The sequence below is a fragment of the Peromyscus leucopus genome, chromosome 22 (genome assembly GCF_004664715.2).
Source record: "Peromyscus leucopus breed LL Stock chromosome 22, UCI_PerLeu_2.1, whole genome shotgun sequence".
NCBI classification, from domain to species: domain Eukaryota; kingdom Metazoa; phylum Chordata; class Mammalia; order Rodentia; family Cricetidae; genus Peromyscus; species Peromyscus leucopus.
Window position 1 is genome coordinate 49,159,345 of NC_051081.1, and position 17,997 is coordinate 49,177,341.

Genomic DNA, 17,997 nt, shown 5'->3' on the forward strand with positions numbered 1-17,997 from the left:
GACCGGCAACTTTATTTATTAACATACAATCAAATCAATTTATGTATTAGAATACCACACAAACTTATATAAATGCGTGCAGTGTCCGGCTCCAGATGACTTGCGAGTCAGTAAACTGCTGCTGCCAGCCTCCTACACATGCATGCCGACTGACGCTTCAGCGCCTTCCGCTGTAGAATGTGAGTCGAGAAGCTTCCCTGTCTTAGTTTCACATGGTAGCTGTGCTTTAAAAGCTATTGTAAAATTTTATGTGTTTCCTTGGAAAAATGTTGGGTTATTTGTTTTGCACTAGAAATATCAATTGAAGAAAATTACTTCCTATATATTAAGTATAAAATTAGCTCCAAAGATTCATTCTTAGATCATTATGTGTAATGGCCAAAAATTAGCAACCAGCTGCTAAGTATGCCAATAGAATTCTTTCGTTGGTGGGAAGTAAAACCTAGAATCAACTGGAAAGAGCAGTTTTAAAGAAGTTTTGGACATTTTACAGTGTAAGTGGCTATACCTTGTGTGCTTGTTGGTGTATAATAGAGACGTGTTGTAAAGCTGTCTTCCGGTGAGATCTGACTAGGTACCAACTTCAGCTGGCCCCTTTCTCCACAGAGCCTCCCGAACATCCTCACCGATGACCGATTTAAAGTCATGTTTGAGAACCCCGACTTCCAGGTGGATGAGGAAAGTGAGGAGTTCCGGCTTCTCAACCCGCTCGTCTCGAGGATCAGTGAGAAGCGGAAGAAGAAGCTGCGACTCCTGGAACAGCAGGAGCTGCCCAAGACCGTAAGCACTCCCGCCACGCGCGCGGTCTCCACTGGGCATGCACCGCGTCGTCCCCGTCCCTCCTCTCCCCCCCCTTCCCCGCGTTAGTCCCTTGTCCCACTAGACGCTGCTTTTCTCCTCTCATGTCATATGTGTGTCATGTGTGCATACGTGATTCTTTGTGTGTACAGAAAATCTGAGAGCCTCAAGTGAAAGAAACCCTGACATTTCACAGAGATACTGTCTGTCCGCTGCTGCTTTCACACACAGTTCTCTGTGAATCACAAAGCCTTTGACTGTACACGAGAGGTAATTAGTTGCATGCTAATTGCTTGACATTCACCCTGGAGTATATCTTATTAATTAAAGGCACGTCTTCTGATGTGCGATGGAGCGGCTGTCATGTCCTCCGAGGGGCTGCAGCCTCTAATGAGCCATGTTTGGCAGGGGAAGAGCTCTTCTTGCTGTTTTAATTTCAGGAAGAGGAGGAAGAACCAGAAGGGAAGCCCAGCGATGCAGAAAGTTCGGAGAGCTCGGATGAGGAGAAGGCCTGGGTGGAGGAGGTGAGGAAGCAGCGCAGACTTCTGCACCAGGAGGAAAGGGTGAAGCGGCTGGAGCAGATGAGGGAGGACCAGCAGACGGTCCTGAAGCCCCAGTTCTATGAGATCAAGGCGGGAGAGGAGTTCCGGAGCTTCCGGGAGTCGGCCACCAAGCAGAGACTGATGAAGTGAGTACCCACCCCGTGCACACCACCCCGGCCATGGCTCCTGTCCTCCCAGGTGGTGTGTCCCAGGGGAGAGTGGGGGGATGTGGAGGAGGGGGCCCGCCCCAACCCCTGCAGGAAACTCCCTGGTAAAGCCCCGGGCCCTCGCTGCTCCTTAGACACCTTTTTGCCGTTTTCATCTGTCGACACGTTAGAGCACTTCTAACCGTTAGGTGCCACTCTGGTCCCTGTGTTTTCCTTTGGGCCCCCGACCTCCAGGCACTTGCCCTGTCCAGGCCCCGGAGGTCAGGCAGCGGTAGCAGAGGCAGCACCGATTTTGTCTCTTCACAAAAAGTGACGTTTAATTAGTTGGTTTTGAGACAGTTTTGCAGTGAAGTCCAGGATGGCCTCAAACTTGCCATTCTCCTGCCTCCACCTCACTTTTGAGTCCTGGAATGATAGGCTAATGGAAATTTTTGTTGTTGTTTGGTTTTTGCTTTGTTTTGATTTGCTTTTTTGAGACAGGGTTTCTCTGTGTAGCTTTGCGCCTTTCCTGGAACTCACTCTGTAGCCCAGGCTGGCCTCGAACTCACAGAGATCCGCCTGCCTCTGCCTCCTGAGTGCTGGGATTAAAGGCGTGCGCCACCATCGCCCGGCCAGAAATCATTTTTAACAACCAGATCAAGGCCTGGAGAATTCCTCAGTTGGTAAACTGTTTGCTGGTCCAGTGTGAGGGCCTGGATTCAATGCCCATCATCCATGTAAAAGAGATGATACAGTTGTTCATGTCTGGGAACATCTGATCCCTGGGGCTTGGCCGGTCAGTCCAGCCAAGTCTGCAAACACCAAGTTCAGTAAGAGATCATGTCTCAGAAAACTGAAGTGGAAACCAGCTGTAGTGGTGCACACTACACTGGGATTAAAGGAGGCAGAGGCAGGAGGTCTGCAAATTCAAGGCCAACTGGGCCTCATAGTAAGTTCCAGAGTAGCCAGGGCTGTGTGGGGAGACCCTGTCTCAAAAATAACTTATGAATTAGTTAATTTTAAAAAGTAAAGTGGAGAGTGATTGAAGGTACTTAACTTCAGCTACCAGCCTCTGCGTACATGTGCACACATGTGTATGTGCATTTACACACACACATAGGCAAATGTACCAAACACACGTGAGAATCTTGGTCATGCTTACCTATCTCCGTTACCTGGTTATTGGAATATTACTCAGACATTTGCTAGAAACTGTCAGCCCTTTGCACCCGAATGGAGGGATGTAAAGGACAGCAGACAGTCAGCTATGAGCACAGACAGACAGACAGAGCGGTGGCTGCCAGGGCCTGTTGGAGGGAGCGTTTGGGTGCAGTGGGCACAGAGTGTCGGTGGGGGCCGAGGAGCCTGTCCTGGAGCTGCTGTCGCTGGTCATGGCTGTGCGGCAGTGTGAGTATGTATGCTCGGTGCTCCCGGCCCTCTGCCTTACATGGCTCAGATGGTTTCTGTCATAAACACTGACCATAATGGAAAAACATCAACCCTCAGAGAAATTGTATTGTTTTAGACTATTTTCATTTGTCAACTATCAAATGATGGTTCTTCCGTGTGAGGTTCTGTAGACGGAGCATTGAGATAACGGCTGGACACTCTAGGTGGTCTTTGGAGGCGTCCTGAGAGAAAAGCTGGGATGCCCTTGGGAGCAGCTGTGAGGCCAAAGAGGACTGAGCCAGGGTAGTTAGGTAGAGCCGGCCCCGTGTCCCGTCCTGGGGTTTCTCCAGCACCCAGCTTTCCATTCAGGAAAGATGGTGTTCAGAAGGCCGAGGGGGTGAAAGGTCGGGTGGGGAAGGCATCTGTGAAGCTTCTGGGGTTGGCAGTGCCTGCCACATCTTCCCATTCAGCAGCTCATCTAACGCCGGGGACGGCAGACGGTGAGTGGTTCCTTCCCCTTCACGTGTGCCTGGTAATTAATCAAAGGAAGCCACTGAGACTACACACACGCGCGCACACACACACACACACACACACACACACACACACACACACACGCGCGCGCGCGCGCGCACACACACGCACACACACACACGCACACACACACGCACACACACACACGCACACAGTCATAGATAGAGTTGTGCTTTGGGGGACTGCTGTTTGTCGGGTTTTGGTTTTTAGAGACAGTCTCACTCTTCAGAGAGCCCAGGCTGGCTCAGGTTTTCCTCCGTAGCTCAGGCTGGAGTGCGCTCGCAGTTACTTGTGAGTGGACTCACATCGTATTTATTGCTGCTCTCTGCGCAGCCTTTTGAGAAGCTGCTGAACCACTCTGCGGGGTGGGTGCATCGTAACTGACAACTTGCTTTGTCCAGGCGTCGCTTGCTCTTAGGCCTTGTGTTGGGACAGAGCGTGTGCGGAAGCTTCTGCAGGGTGCATGTCTTGGTCAGATTTTCCGATGCATTTGTCCTGCTTCCTGTGCCTGGACCAGAACAGGCACAGGATAGGGAGCCACTGACTGCCAGTCACCCCTTCCCCGTCTGCCGGGGAACCACTGCTGGGAAGCTGGAGTGTTGTTTCAGTGTAACCATTGGAACTAGGCCACACTTGGGGGTGGGAGTGGGACTCAGCTCGCTGACATTCTTCCTGGGGGCTGGAGCAGGAATGTAAAAACAAAGAGGGTAAAAATCGGTGTTTAGGGCCGAAGAGGTGGCTCCGCAGTTGAGAGCATGGGTGGTTTTTGCAGTAGACGAGGGTCCAGTTCCCAGCACCAACATGGTAATTCACAACCATCTGAAATGCCAGTTCCAGGGGATCTGACTCTGTCCTGCACATGGTACACACACACACACACACACACACACACACACACACACACACACACACACACACACACACATATATATGTACATGAAACATTCATACACATAAAATACATTTTTTTTAAAATAATTCTGATTTAATGGAGCTGGGGAAATGGCTCTGTGGTTGAGACTGCTAGCTGTTCTTTAGAGAACCTGAGTTCAGTTTCAGCACTGACATCAGGAAGCTCGCAACCACGGTGTAACTCCAGCTCCAGGGAAATCTGACTCCCTTTTCCAGCCTCTGTAGGTATCCCCACGCACGGCACACACTCTTGTGGATCACACCCCACGCATGGCGCACACTCCTGCAGATCACACACAGCACACACTCCTGCAGATCACACCCCACGCATGGCGCACACTCCTGCAGATCACACACAGCACACACTCCTGCTGATCACACACAGCACACACTCCTGCGGATCACACCCCACGTAGTTGTGGTTTTTTTTTTTTTTTTTTTTTTGTTTTTTTAAGGATAAACAGCAGATCTGGCAAGGTGGCTCTGTGGTCCAGACGCTTGCTCATGACCTGAGTTTGATCCCACATCCCACACGAGGGAGCAGAACAACTGATTCTGCTATAAAATGATATCACACATGCTCCTCCTCCGCACACTAAATATAATCACTAAATTTTTAAAATAAAAAATAAGCAATAGTTGAATGAACCCACTGTAGTAAAACACTTAGAAAATTAAACATTCACTTTGAACAGAGCTGGGGAAGTTACTTTGCTTCTGTGGGCCTGAAAAGCCCTGCTACTTGAAGAAGTAACCCACTGGAGTGTGCTGGCATTGGCCAAAGCAGCTTATTGGACGCTAGCTTGACTGGATTATTGCAGCAAATCCTGACCGTGCATATCCTAATACTGTTTAATGAAGCATTGAACCATTCTCCTGCGGAGAGCTGAAGTGACTCCTCATGTTGACTCCGTGAGTCACCACAGGCAGTCCAGAAAAGACAGCATCAGAACTGGATGTGTTATGTCTAAGTATTCACTTGGACTTGCCCAGCCCGAAAATCATTTTTGTAGCTGAGAACGTAAATGCAGCCAGTAGTCAGCAGGCTTTAGATAAATATATGTCTATCAACACAAATTTCCATGCTTTGCATGTTGCTAGCTGTATTTGTGAGTTATTCAGCCACTTATCAGCTTCCCCACCCACTATCCATTCATCAAACATCCGAGGAGTTCCTGGTGTGAGCTAAGACCCTCCTAGACCCTGAGGACAGGAAGGAAGGAAGGAAGGAAGGACGCACGCACGCACGCATGCCTGTGTTGCTCTGATCCTAGCAGATGGCTTCTGAGTCAGAGAGGTGTGGAGGAGAGACAGAAGAAAGAAAGGGGCTTAATTTAGGGAAAACTCAAGAAAGTCTTTGTGAGAGTCATGTTGGAACCGGTTTTTTGAAAGGCGTAAAGCTGAGCACTCAGTGGGGTGGGGACAGGTCCCGCCAGGCCCCTGGAAAGCCATGGAGCACTGTCCAGCTGAGATTAACATCATCAGATCTATCCCAGTCTCTCCCTGAGTAATAGAAACACTTGTATAATAACAATACTGCATGTCAGTGGTAGAATTAAGGCGTAGAAGTGTAAGAGACCCCTAGATAGAAATCCATGGCACAGGACCTCAGCTCTAGAGCCATGTGTGGGAGAGTTAAGAGGTCCCTAGCTAGAAACCCATGGCACAGGACCTCAGCTCTAGAGCAATGTGTGGGAGAGTTAAGAGGTCCCTAGCTAGAAACCCGTGGCACAGGACCTCAGCTCAGCTCTAGAGCAGTGGCCCAGGACAGTCTGGAGGAACCACTCAGACAGTCTTAGGAGAGCTGGAGCCTAAGCCTGCTCGAGGCAGGAGGAGCTGACAGACCCCGAGCCAGGTCATTACCCAGAAGGCCGTTGAAGAGGGGCGGGGCGGGGACAGATGAGTCCAAAGGCAGAATGGCACAGTCAAGGGTGGTGCTGAAGTGTCCAGAATGTTCCATGTGCATGTGGTGCAAATGTAACACATAAAGAATGGAGCTGGGTTTCAGCATACGAACTCTACAGTCTGTGTCCTCTCGGTGGTGTTCAGTGGGACAGTCTGGGACTGTTTCTCAAACCAAATGCCTGACTGGACTGGACTGGGTAATGCTCAGGAGATTGTAAACGTATTTTAATCAGGAGAGTTGATCTCAAGAGATCTGGCGGCGAAAAGGTGTCAGTCTCCTGGTGGGACAGTCCTTTAGGCTTGAGAGGGTGTGTGTAACGGGCAGGGAAGACTCACCCTCGGGGAGAGGGGATTGATTGACAGTGGGTTAGTAAGGAAGCAAGGAGTGATGGGGTCAGGGCCACGTCAAGAGAAGAGCCTCCCAAGAGCAGGTGCTCCTCAGAGCTGAGGGACCAGGAGGGTAGAAAGATGGGAACGTGCTTGCTGGCCTTGGGTGGGGTGTAGGCACATAGGCTCTTTTGGGTGTGGGGGGCAGCAGAGACCTGCAGGACCCAACATGGAGGACAGAAGCCAAATGGAGTCCCTAGGTAGCTTCTGGGTGGTTCTTCTGATACGCTGTGTACAAGTGTTTGAATCGGGGCTCTGGGGTAGGATCTGGGAATTCAGAGATTTTCTGAAGTAATCCTGCCTTTGAGGACCTCATCTGTGATAGGTGGTTCAGTAGATCTTAGTGAGTGTCCTGTCATGGTGACACGCTGTCCGTCTGTGGCACATTTTCACTCCTCGGCCACTTTTTCCCAGCTTCCCCCACTGAGAGCGAAGGAACGTTGACCACAAACGAGAACATTGAGAGCATCAAATTCTTCTCTTTTTCTCAGCTTCCTGAGTGCTGGAATCCAGGCATGCTTCACCAGGTCCAGCTTCAGAAACCTAATTTTGCTATGAATCCCTTACTTGAAGGACGTGTGATAGCCGGTCATACATGAGCCTGAGCTGTACCTGCAAAGAGTGCACATGTCAGGTGACACCCAGCATCCTTCCTTGCTCCTATGGATAGTAGCCTCCTCCTTCAGCAGGCCCAGGTCGTGGCAGTCATGTTGCTGGGCTTGTTCTCTTCACAGTCTTAGAAATTGTGTGTGTGTGTGAGAGAGTATCATGTCTACTTTGTGGCTTCACAGTGGTCTTTGGGATGGGTGTGTGGCTCCTGCTGTAGTCTCCTCTTGGTGTGTGTCTTCAGGTCATGTGCCGCTTTCCATTTCTCATGGCTGTGAGTGGACTCAGATGCGAGTGTTTCTTCAGAATGTGTTCTCAGTGACACATGCCGGATCAAAAGCTGTCCTTAGCAGAGTGGCTGCTTCCCGCAGCTGCGCAACTGTTGAGTGTGTTGGGAGGTGAGGCATCGCATTGTTGGCTGCTTGACTTGATCCCCTTGCAAATGAAGCACCAGTTGCAAACTAGACATCTTGAGAGTGTTTCCAACCTTTATAGGAAAGGCAGAGATTTGTCGGTTATTAAAAGACTGCCTTTTTTAGCGGACATGTGTATGTGCTTGCATGAATTTATATGCATCATGTATGTGCAGATACCTGTGGGGGCGACAGGGTGTCGGGTCCCCGGAACTGGAGTTTTAGGCAGCTGTGAGCTGCCAGTGTGGGTGCTGGGACTCAGACTCTGGTCCTCTGCTCTTAACTGCTGAGCCCCCAGAGTTAGTGATTCAGGAATGCCTAAAAGTCAATTGTGAAGACGGAAAGGAGCACTGTTTGTGTTGGCTTCCGTTTGCCGGGTGACTGGACTCTATGCTGAGGAACACTGCTCTCCATTGCCTTCTGCTCTTCAGGTGGCTCTCCCCTCCAGAGGGATTCAAAAACCTAGTTGAGGAGTGATTTTTAATTCAGTGTTGCTAATTAAAGAAATTATAAAGTATGTGTGTGTTTTAAACCTCAAAGAAGTAAGTCATTCCCCTTTCCTGGGGCAGCTAATAAATATCTCATTTGATTTTTCCCTTGTAGTTTATGCCCATTTTCTTCTTTATAGTAAGGTTTCCTTACTAATCATTTAGGCTCTTCCCCTGAGAGGCCTCTGTGCTACCCTGGGGAGCTGAGTAATTGGGCTTCTCATCTTAACTCCTGTGTCTTCTAGCAGTCACCGTGTTTTTCTTACCTTGTCCTGCTTACATTTTCTTTTCCTGAAAATACGTAATTGTACCAATTACAAAGTGTCATGTATCATCACCCCCACACACACCCCAGACCCGAAACCTGGGGTGGGGGAGACAAGGAGGGCCTGAGGTAAGACAGGAAGTCAGCCCGCCCTCCTGTGTGCTTCTCTGCATCTGTCCCAGGTGTTGTGCGGCTGTGTCTGTTCCTCCGTGGTCCGTCTGACCAGTCGCACCCAGGCAGCAGACACTGACCTGCTGGGTGGCAGCCGCTCGGGGAGCCACGTTCAGAGGGAGGGAAGTGGAACTTGCTTTAATGTAGAAGTCTGCACGGCATCCCCAGCTGCCTCTGATCTCCTGCCATGGCTCGTCCGAAAACTCAGCCTGCCTCTCCAGGCAGCCTAGACAGAACAAGTTTTTACAGGCGCAAGAGGAGAGAACATGGGGAGAAAAGCAGTTATATGCCCAGCGTGGAGGAAGTCAGGGATTCTTAAAAGAGTAGTAATTTCCCACAATTGACTTGAAAAGTCTTTCACTTCCCAAATGAAGGCTCTCTGTGGCCCACTTTGTCTCTGCGGCTCCCTAGTTGTTCAGAATTCCTGTTAACTTTGAAGCTCACCGTTTAGAGCTGTAAAAAGAACAAACGGGAGCAGCTGAGGAATCTGCCTAGGTGGACAGTTTGCCACCCTGCAGTCAGCTGGAGCCTTACGTGAGTTCTTTACCACCGGGAGACTGGGTTTTAATGTCTTCTAGTTGGTTCCGTGGAAGCTTGTCACTGAGAACACTGGATGGACAGTCTCCTGAGGAGATTGCATGGATCCAGTGTGGTCTGACACACACGTGACACGCACAGCTCCCTCCCGAGCCCTGGCTGTAGCCGTGATCCCCACCCGGCCCCGGGCAAGTCATTTACCATCACCTCCCTTTTGCCGTCTATAAAGGATAAATACTCTGTCTCAGGGATGTTGAAAGGATTAATTAGTTAGTCTGTCAAGAACTTTGAAGATGAAAAGTGCTTTAAAAGTGCTTCTTAATAACATTATCGCCTGGAAAAGAGCGCTGCTTTCATGCTAACCGCTCACACCTCAGACTGTGAAACGAAGTGCGCTTAGCACATTACTCGGGTCGTAAAGTGAGATCAATTTCTCCTGGTGTGAACATCAAACATCGGCTTCAAAGTCTCAGAGGAACGCGACTGTGGAGCAGCTCCTCCTCAGGAGCAGGCTTCCAGGCCGCAGTTCGTCACAGGCGAGATCGAGAGGGCAGCTCCCGCTCGCCTTTGCCTCTCGTTCCGTGGGTTTTCAGCCGTGGCTTTAACCTCAGAGCCCGTTGGTGGGACCCCTCAAGGAGGGAGGCAGGGAGAGTGGCCTTCACTTTGTTTTATTCATCGCGTGTGTGGAAGAGAAGGAAACGGAATTGAAAGCAGAGCATTTTCTCCCTCTGGTTCCCTCTTCTGTGCCCTCCTGGTCTCCTCAGAGGGGTCTGCATGGGCTGCGGCCATTCTGAAGCGGTCAGTGAGCCATACGTACTGTGTGACTCTAGGTTTACTTCAGTTTTCTTCCTCTGAAACAAGTTGGGGGGCTGTCTTGAGATGTTCTGATTCATGATAGAACGTTCCGTAATTTGCAGGTAAGTTTTATGTATCATTGCTGCTTTAGAATTTGAGTGTGATATTGGTCCTGGAGAGTGGGCCGTGGTGGTACATGCCTGTGATCCCAAAACTAGGGAGCCTGAGGCAGGATGGCCTAGTGTTCAAGTCAAGGTCAACTTGGACTATCGAATAATAGTCTTTGTCTTAGTACAGGCGCGTGCACACACACATACACACACACCCCGGCACTGGAGATCACATGAAGGATTTTTAGGTATAAAAAAGAAAAGTAATTACAGATCAGCCAACAGTAATAGAGATTCCCACTGTATAAGGAGACTGGAATAGTTTAGAAAACCTGATCAGGAAGTGAATTGAGATTTAACTCTGGAGTCAAACGTGTCAAGACCTTATGATCGCAGCCAATGTCGCGGTAAAAAGAGATCAGGTAGAATTTACTCAGGGTATCCCAGGACAGCCACGACTGTTACATGGAGAAACCCTGTCTCAAAAGAAAAAGGAATTTACCCGAAGTGCAAATCGTTTCTGTTCCTGGACAGTATGGACAGATGGATTTGTGTTCAAGTTGTCCACACAGAAGATGGGATCTGCTTAAATCGAGGAAAGAAAAGCCAGGCGAGTCCTAGCAGCGCTCTGTGGCTGAGAACTGAGTGTGTGTGTGCCTAGTGCCTTGTGGAAGATGAGCGAGGGGCCGCATGTGCAGCCCTCACGGTTCACATGCCGAGTGGATTAGGGTCACCCCGTCATGCAGACCGTCACAGGAAACCACGCGCCAGAAGCGGGGCTCCTCGCATTTTAGCTTCAGCACTGTAATTCAGGAAGAGGAGTGCAGCCCTCGAGGTCTGGTTCCCTAGACAGTGGACCAGTTGGTGTTTTCACAGTGTGCTTATGGAGAGTGACAGGTTGAGGACAGCCGACCCGTCCTCCGGGTCCTGCTGACAAGGGTTACAGTTGACCGTGTGCTGCGGGAAAGACTTTCCTTCATGCCATCAGTCCTAATTAAATCTTGTTCCAAACGGTGAATCAAAGCATGTTCATTAACGTGCCGTTCTTTCAAATCTCCTACAGCAAAACTCTTGAAGATCGGTTGAAACTTGAAGCAAAGCACGGGACATTGAATGTATCGGACACCACGGTGGGCAGCAAGCAGTTGACATTTACGCTCAAGAGGGTGAGTTGTTTCTGGTGCTGTGTTCTCGTTCATTCAGGAAGGCAGGGGGTCTGTGTCTGGACCACTTTCCCAGACTTCTCTCACGGAGGAAGATCTGCTCCCTACCCCAGCGCTTCCCTGTAGCCAGAGCCCCTGCAGGGCGACAGCTGTGGAAGAGTGGCTGGGAGTGGTGACGGGGAAGGGGATCTCAGGCCGCAGACGGCCCTGCCTACCGGGGACCGCTGTTCCTCTGGGTCTCTGTGGGCCCCTGACGGAGGAAGGGGGTGAACACCCAGTACGAACCTGGAAAGGACTAGGAAATGGCTCGCTGTAATGCCCCCCCAGGAGCCCATGTGGCTCGCCCAAACACAGCCATTTCCCAGCATGCTTTGCAGCCAGTGGGAATCGGTCGCCAGCTGTCTCCACCCATTTCTTCAACCGGCTGCTTCGGTGTGAGGCCTTTGCACACTGTGGGGGACTGAGTTGCTCGGTATCTGCCGTTAGCTAGTGAGTGGGACAACGCGGTCTCTTTCTCAGAAAATCATTTTCCCGCTCCCAGTCAATCCCTCAACAAAGTCATCCGGTGAAAAGGTGACCACGACCCCAGCTGTGGCTCCGTTTCTAAACTGGCACGTCACTTACATGCCGTACACTTACGTGCCCTCATTTTTCTTTTTAAGGGTGTGTTTCTGTCATCTTCTCCAATGCCGAAGGGGGGCTGTGTGTTTCACATGGGAAGACACTTTGGCAGTACATTTTTTGCAGTTTTCTAAAACTGTCAGTCTGTAATTTATCAGAATTTTTAAATTAAATTAAAACTACTTGATAGATTAGATTTTTTTCCAAAATCAAATGAGCAGAGTTTGACTTGTGTTAACAAAACTTATTGTTAACTTACTGTCTCTACTCTGTAAGCACAGCTTTATCACCTTTGCCGGCAGGCTCCCCCCTAGAAACAGACCTTTGCCGCCAGGCTCCCCCCCTAGAAACAGACCTTTGCCTGCAGGCTCCCCCTAGAAACAGACCTTTGCCTGCAGGCTCCCCCTAGAAACAGACCTTTGCCGGCAGGCTCCCCCCTAGAAACAGACCTTGTGCCTGTGCACGCCTCTAGAACAGACCTTTGTCTGTAGCCCACTCACTCTAACCCGTCACCGCAGAGCTAGGGAGATGGCGTGGTGGGGGGCGCTGGTCAAGAGGCCTGGCTTTGGGCAGGGAGAGGATGCGGTCATTTCACACCACACCACATTACACCACACCACCACACCACATTACACCACACCACCACACCACATTACACCACACCACACCACACCACATTACACCACACCACACTACCATACCACACCACACCACACCACACCACACCACACTACCATACCACACCACACCACACCACACCACAACACCACACCACACACACCATACCACACCACACCACACTACCACACCACACCACACTACACATACCACACCACACCACACATACCACACCACACCACACCACACCACCACACACAACACCACACACCCACACCCACACCACCACACCACACCACACCACCACACCACACCACACCACACCACACCACACCACCACACCATACACCACACTACACAGAACTTTTAAATCAGAAGGCTCCAAGTTGAATGTCACTTCGTAAATTTGTGGTAAGATGAGAAGATACCCTAAGAATTGCTTGAAGGGACCTCAGAATCCAGTGGAGGCTTTGAAACATCAATTGATGTTTGATTTGTGTGTTTATTACTTGGTTGGCATGCTCTCAATGATTAAGTCTGTCAGTGGTAGCTATATATTTAGAGAATGTTTGCGTGTTTGTTTAAAGAAGTTTCTTTGACTTCTGTTTATTGTACATGATGCATCGAGGGAAACCCTGGAGTTGTCCAGGGCACCCCTGGGTGCTTCTGCGGTGCAGTAGACTTCACTGGGAGACTGACTGCTCTGGAGAGCACTCCATGCCTGTCCTCTCCCTTCCCCAGGAGGGCTCTGGCCGCAGCAGGGAAGTCAGGCCAGGAACCAGGATCGAGGAGAAGGAGGGAAAGCCGACTTGGAAAAGAGCTAATTGCCCCATAAATCCAGATGAGTGGGTAACACAGTGGCAGTCTCCCGGTGCAGCCTTGGGGAGAGAGGCTAATGAGAGAGCTTTGTCTGCAGAACAATAGTGGCCTCTTCCCAGCTCCTGCCAGTCCTGAAAGGACAGGGCCCCACCGCCACACGGAGACTCCAGGAAGCTCTTACCTCAAGCTCCTAGCATCCTGTCCATCTGGACTCAGCATGTCATTTTCCACCAGTATCTAAACGAATCTCACAAGCCAGGCGTGGTAGTGCTTGTCTCTGACCCCAGTCCAGGCACTTGGGGCCGGAGGCAGGGAGATTGTGAGTGTGAGGCTAGTCTAGGCTGCGTAGACACTGTCTCGGGCTCGGGGTGCTTTTTAGGGAAACTTGGTTATCCGGAGCAGCAAAATGTTCTTCCCCTCTTCCGCTCCTGACCCCAACCACTCACTGGAACAGACCCAGAACCTAGATCGTCATAATCAACAGCTGTGTCAAGCTCTGCTGGGGTCGTGATGTCGCAGCCTGGTCTGCAGGGCAGGTGCAGCCCCCAGGTTCCAGAGTCCCCCATTAACACAGGAAAGCAGTGCACTGCTCTGAAGTGCCACCCAGCTCAGCCCTGGGCCTTCTTCCTACGGTTCTTTCTGCTAAGGAAATGGACAGGGTAGGTGACACATTACAGAATTAGCCCAGAGCGCGTGCTCCGGAGGAGGTGCACCTGTGACAAGGAATTGACCAGGGTTTTAGGGAGCAGAGGCCCATGCCGACATGCATTTTTTTATAGATTTTATTTATTTTTATGTGCACATGCATGTGTGTGTGTGTGTGTGTGTGTGTGTGAGAGAGAGAGAGAGAGAGAGAGAGAGAGAGAGAGAGAGAGAGAGAGAGAGAGCGAGCTCGTGTGCATCCCGTGTGTGCCGTGTCATGCATGTGGAGGTCAGAGGGCAGCGTGTGCCGTCAGTTCTCTCCTCCCCCATGTGGGCCGAGGGGATTGAACTCAGGTCATCAGGCTGATGGCAAGCACCTTTATCCACCGAGCCACCCCAGCAGCCTGACGTAATGTTTTTATTTTTAAAAACGTGCTGGGTGGTGGTGGCGCACGCCTTTAATCCCAGCACTCGGGAGGCAGAGTGGATCTCTGTGAGTTCAAGTCCAGCCTGGGCTACAGAGTGAGTTCCAGGAAAGGCTCCAAAGCTACACAGAGAAACCCTGTCTCAAAAAACAAACAACAACAAAAAACGCATACCGGCCATGACCAGAGGAATGAGCAGGAGGATGTGGTTGTGTCGCCATCCCCCACTGCCCGCCACTCAGTGAGGAAGGGAGGCTAGGGGAGGGAGCACTGGGTGGCTTAGTCTGAAAATGCGCTCGAGATCCTGAGTGTGAGAGAGCACCGAGGATGCAGAGGTGACTCTGGCCTCATCGATGGCTTCCCTTCCGTCACTCTCCCACCGCACTGTTCAAACGCAGACGGTCTCCTCAAGAGGGAAGCACTAGTGCATCATGAAAGCTCCAAGTGCAGCAGGCGCTGGGCTCTGTGGAGCCGGCCTCGCCCTGTGCAGCCCAGCAGCCACTGGGGAGCAGGCGGGGTCTGGGAGCATTCCCTCGGAGGCCAGTGAAGATAGAGAACTCCCCTCCATCAGCCTGGTACACCCCAGAGCTGTGAACCTGGAGCCGCCTGCCAAGCCTGGCAAGGGTGAATAAGAGCTAGTCTGTTCCTTCCGGGGAGGCTGGATTCATCTGTGCTCCCTCCCTCCTCCCGAGCACCCAAAAACTCTTTGGAGCTAGTCCTAGTGAGGGAGTTAATCAGGTTTGGGTCATAACGCATTTTGATAAAATAGGACATTTCTTGTTTGACTTGAAGTCTGTGTGAACGACTTCACAGTTGTGGTGTGCAAGCTGAGTGAGCTTGAGTGGTTCTCTGGCTCCTTAAAGCATCCCAGGGTTCCCAGGCGACCCCTGGCCTTTTCTTTTCCATCCCTCTACTCACCTGCCTTTCTTTTAGTCTGAACAGCAGAAGAAGCAGCAGGAGGCCGAGAAACTGCATCGCCAAGAGAGGAAGAAGCTGCGGAGGTCTGCTGGCCACCTGAGGTCCAGACCCAGAAGAGGCCGGCCCTTTCACTGACCGGGGAACTGCCTGTGTGGCCAGGAAGCAACACTTCTTCAAGACCGTGGAGTCTCACAAGGGAGTCAGACCCAGGCGAGAGAACTGAGTGGTGATGGTGGTCTGACCTGACCCGCCACCCGTCCTGAGCGTCCCGGGTGCTTTTTCTAAGTTGTTGCCCCCTTAAATACTGTCGTCTCTGGAGGTAATGGAGAAAGCTGGCACCGTTTCTATTAGAACGGGCTACATGAAACGAAAAGTTTCTGCTGGAGACAGGGATTGTCATGCTGTAGGAATGTCTGGTTTGGTTTGGTTTGATTTGGTTTTTTGAGACAGGGTTTCTCTATATACCCCTGACTGTTCTGGAACTCACTCTGTAGACCAGGCTGGCCTTGAACTCAGAGATCTGCCTGCTTCTGCCTCCTGAGTGCTTGGACTAAAGATGTGCGCCACCACTGCCCATCCAGAACGTCCTTGCTCACAGTGTCTTCTGCCCCTCAGGACTGAGCCACACACAAGTCCCACTCCTGGTTACCTGGTGTCTGCTGATTGGCCCTGTTTATGTCCATGAGTTTATGTCGGCAGACTTACCTGCCTGCTTTTATAGTCCTTCGGGGTCCTTTTTAAGCTATTTTTATATCAAGAGTATAAATTAATGCTAATAAATAATAAATGGATGCTACTGGCTATTTGTTTTAACTTGTCACAAAATTATATAGTTATTTTCTGCTGAGGTACTATTTGTGATGGGCAAATGCTTATTAAAGAAAAAGGAGATGCTTTCATTTGGACAACTTCTCCGAGGAGGACTCCTTCCTGTGGAAAATTTAAAAACTCACTTCAGCTTCCACAGTTTGGAGTTTCTTGTGCGTGCGAGTGAAATGGGAGCTCTTTGGACGGAGCCTGTGTGGAGTCCACGCGTGGACTCGTGGATTAGCACAGTCTGATGATGCTGTGGGAAGGCCGTAGCCTCCTCAGCACGCCCCACCCCATCAGCGCTGTGGACTTGGTCAGTGTGGCCCCTGCCTCTTCAGCCTGTGCTGTGAACTCAGAATTTACCCCCACCTCACACCCACACAGTTCATTCCTTACGCAGACCCTCGCCAGGCTGAGTCCCTGCCCCCCTCCCCACCCCCATCTTGAAGTTGACTGTGCACATCCTCGGCTGTGTCTCTGGGTTTACGGTTGCTTTTGTACAGCTGTCCCCGAAGTACTCAGCACGGACACCGTGAGCAGGGGTTCACCTTGGCTCTTGGTCTCTGAGGTGGTGGCATGTGCAGAGGCTGTGCATGTCACTGCAGCCCATGACCCTCAAGGGCTGCCCTGAGAACCTGGGACTGGTCTCTGCCAGCTAGTCCCCACCTTCAAAAGCACCCAGGCGCCAAGATAGCACCACTGTCTGGAAAGTTTGGGGCCGTGGAGAACATTTCAGATTCAGACCCTAACCTACCCGTTACCAGCCCCGGGATTCGACTTTAATCCTCCAGGTCCTGCCAGCAGCTGTTCTTAGTGAGCACCTGGGAGCCGGAGTGAGAAGTGCACCCCCAAACCCAGGCGCCAGGGTGAGCACCTGGGAGCCGGAGTGAGAAGTGCACCCCCAAACCCAGGCGCCAGGGTGAGCACCTGGGAGCCGGTGTGGGAAGTGCACCCCCAAACCCAGGCACCAGGTCACGGGGACCGAGGTTCCTGAGTGACATGTCCTCTTCTGCTCCAGATCCCAATCAAAACTTTGATGCCCTAGAGCCAGTGCCTAAATCTTCTGTTTCAAGTCGTCTCAGCAGTGGTCCTTAGAGAGAAGGAGGCGTGCTCAGAGACACATGGTTGACCCGGACGGACATACTGACACGGGGCAGCTTGGGGCTGAGAGACCAAGAAGGGCACCTGGGAAGGTTCGTTCAGATCCTCCTCCTCCTCCTCAGCATCCCCAGAGGCTCACTTCCCACTCCTGACATCCTGAGTCCCTGAAGGACCCGGCCTGGCACCGACCCCCTCCTTGGCTATCTGCACACCGACCTTCCTCTTTTCCAAAGCATTCCAGGCATTCCCTCGGCCTCCACACATTCCATTCCTCCGGGCTGGCTCTCAGGTTACTTTCCCTGTCTTCCTGTTGAAATTGTCACCCCCCAATGCCAGCATGCCAAGATTACAAACGATACTCGATGTAAATACGCTTTTCAAACCTTACTGTGGGGCCACAGAGTGAGTAAAGGCACCAGCTGGCTTCCTGAGTGGAGGAAGAAACCGGCTTCGGTAAGTCAGAGCACACGCGGACGGACACACACACACACAAATAAATAAAACCTTCAAACATTTAAAACCTGACTACGGAAAAATGTCAGTACGTACAAAATGGAGAACAGTTGGATGAGCCAGCCTGTCCCCGCTGGTAGCTTCCACCCCACCCCACCCCTGCTTTGAGGCAGCAGTTCCCAGCAGCACGCACCTTGCTCACCATGAAGGTTCTAGGTTGACTTGTCCAGTGCTGGCTCCCCTTCCCAGAATGTCAACTCAGTAAGGACTGGGGAGGGTGTTTAATTAGTATGTTTTGTTTGTGGCTGTGTATCTAATTTCTAGAACAGTGTCTGCCACACCATGGACATTTAGTTGAGCTGTTATGGGGTGCCCACAGGAGAAGACCTCTCAGATATAGCCTAGAGCCAGTTGAAAGTCTTTAGTCCA

At 51.1% G+C, this 17,997-nt stretch overlaps 1 protein-coding gene across 3 annotated transcripts in view; it reads left to right on the forward strand.

Moving 5' to 3' along the window:
* The window catches only part of Nol10 (nucleolar protein 10), an 84,651-nt gene extending 68,651 nt beyond the window's left edge, over window positions 1-16,000 (forward strand). For all 3 annotated transcript variants that reach the window (XM_028877687.2, XM_037198161.1, XM_028877689.2), the window contains 4 exons: window positions 607-780; window positions 1,239-1,486; window positions 11,062-11,164; window positions 15,220-16,000. In XM_028877687.2, coding sequence (XP_028733520.1) covers window positions 607-780; window positions 1,239-1,486; window positions 11,062-11,164; window positions 15,220-15,339 — 645 coding nt within the window. In that variant the 3' untranslated portion in view covers window positions 15,340-16,000. The remainder of the gene's footprint in view (window positions 1-606; window positions 781-1,238; window positions 1,487-11,061; window positions 11,165-15,219) is intronic.
* The last annotated feature ends 1,997 nt before the right edge of the window (window positions 16,001-17,997 follow it).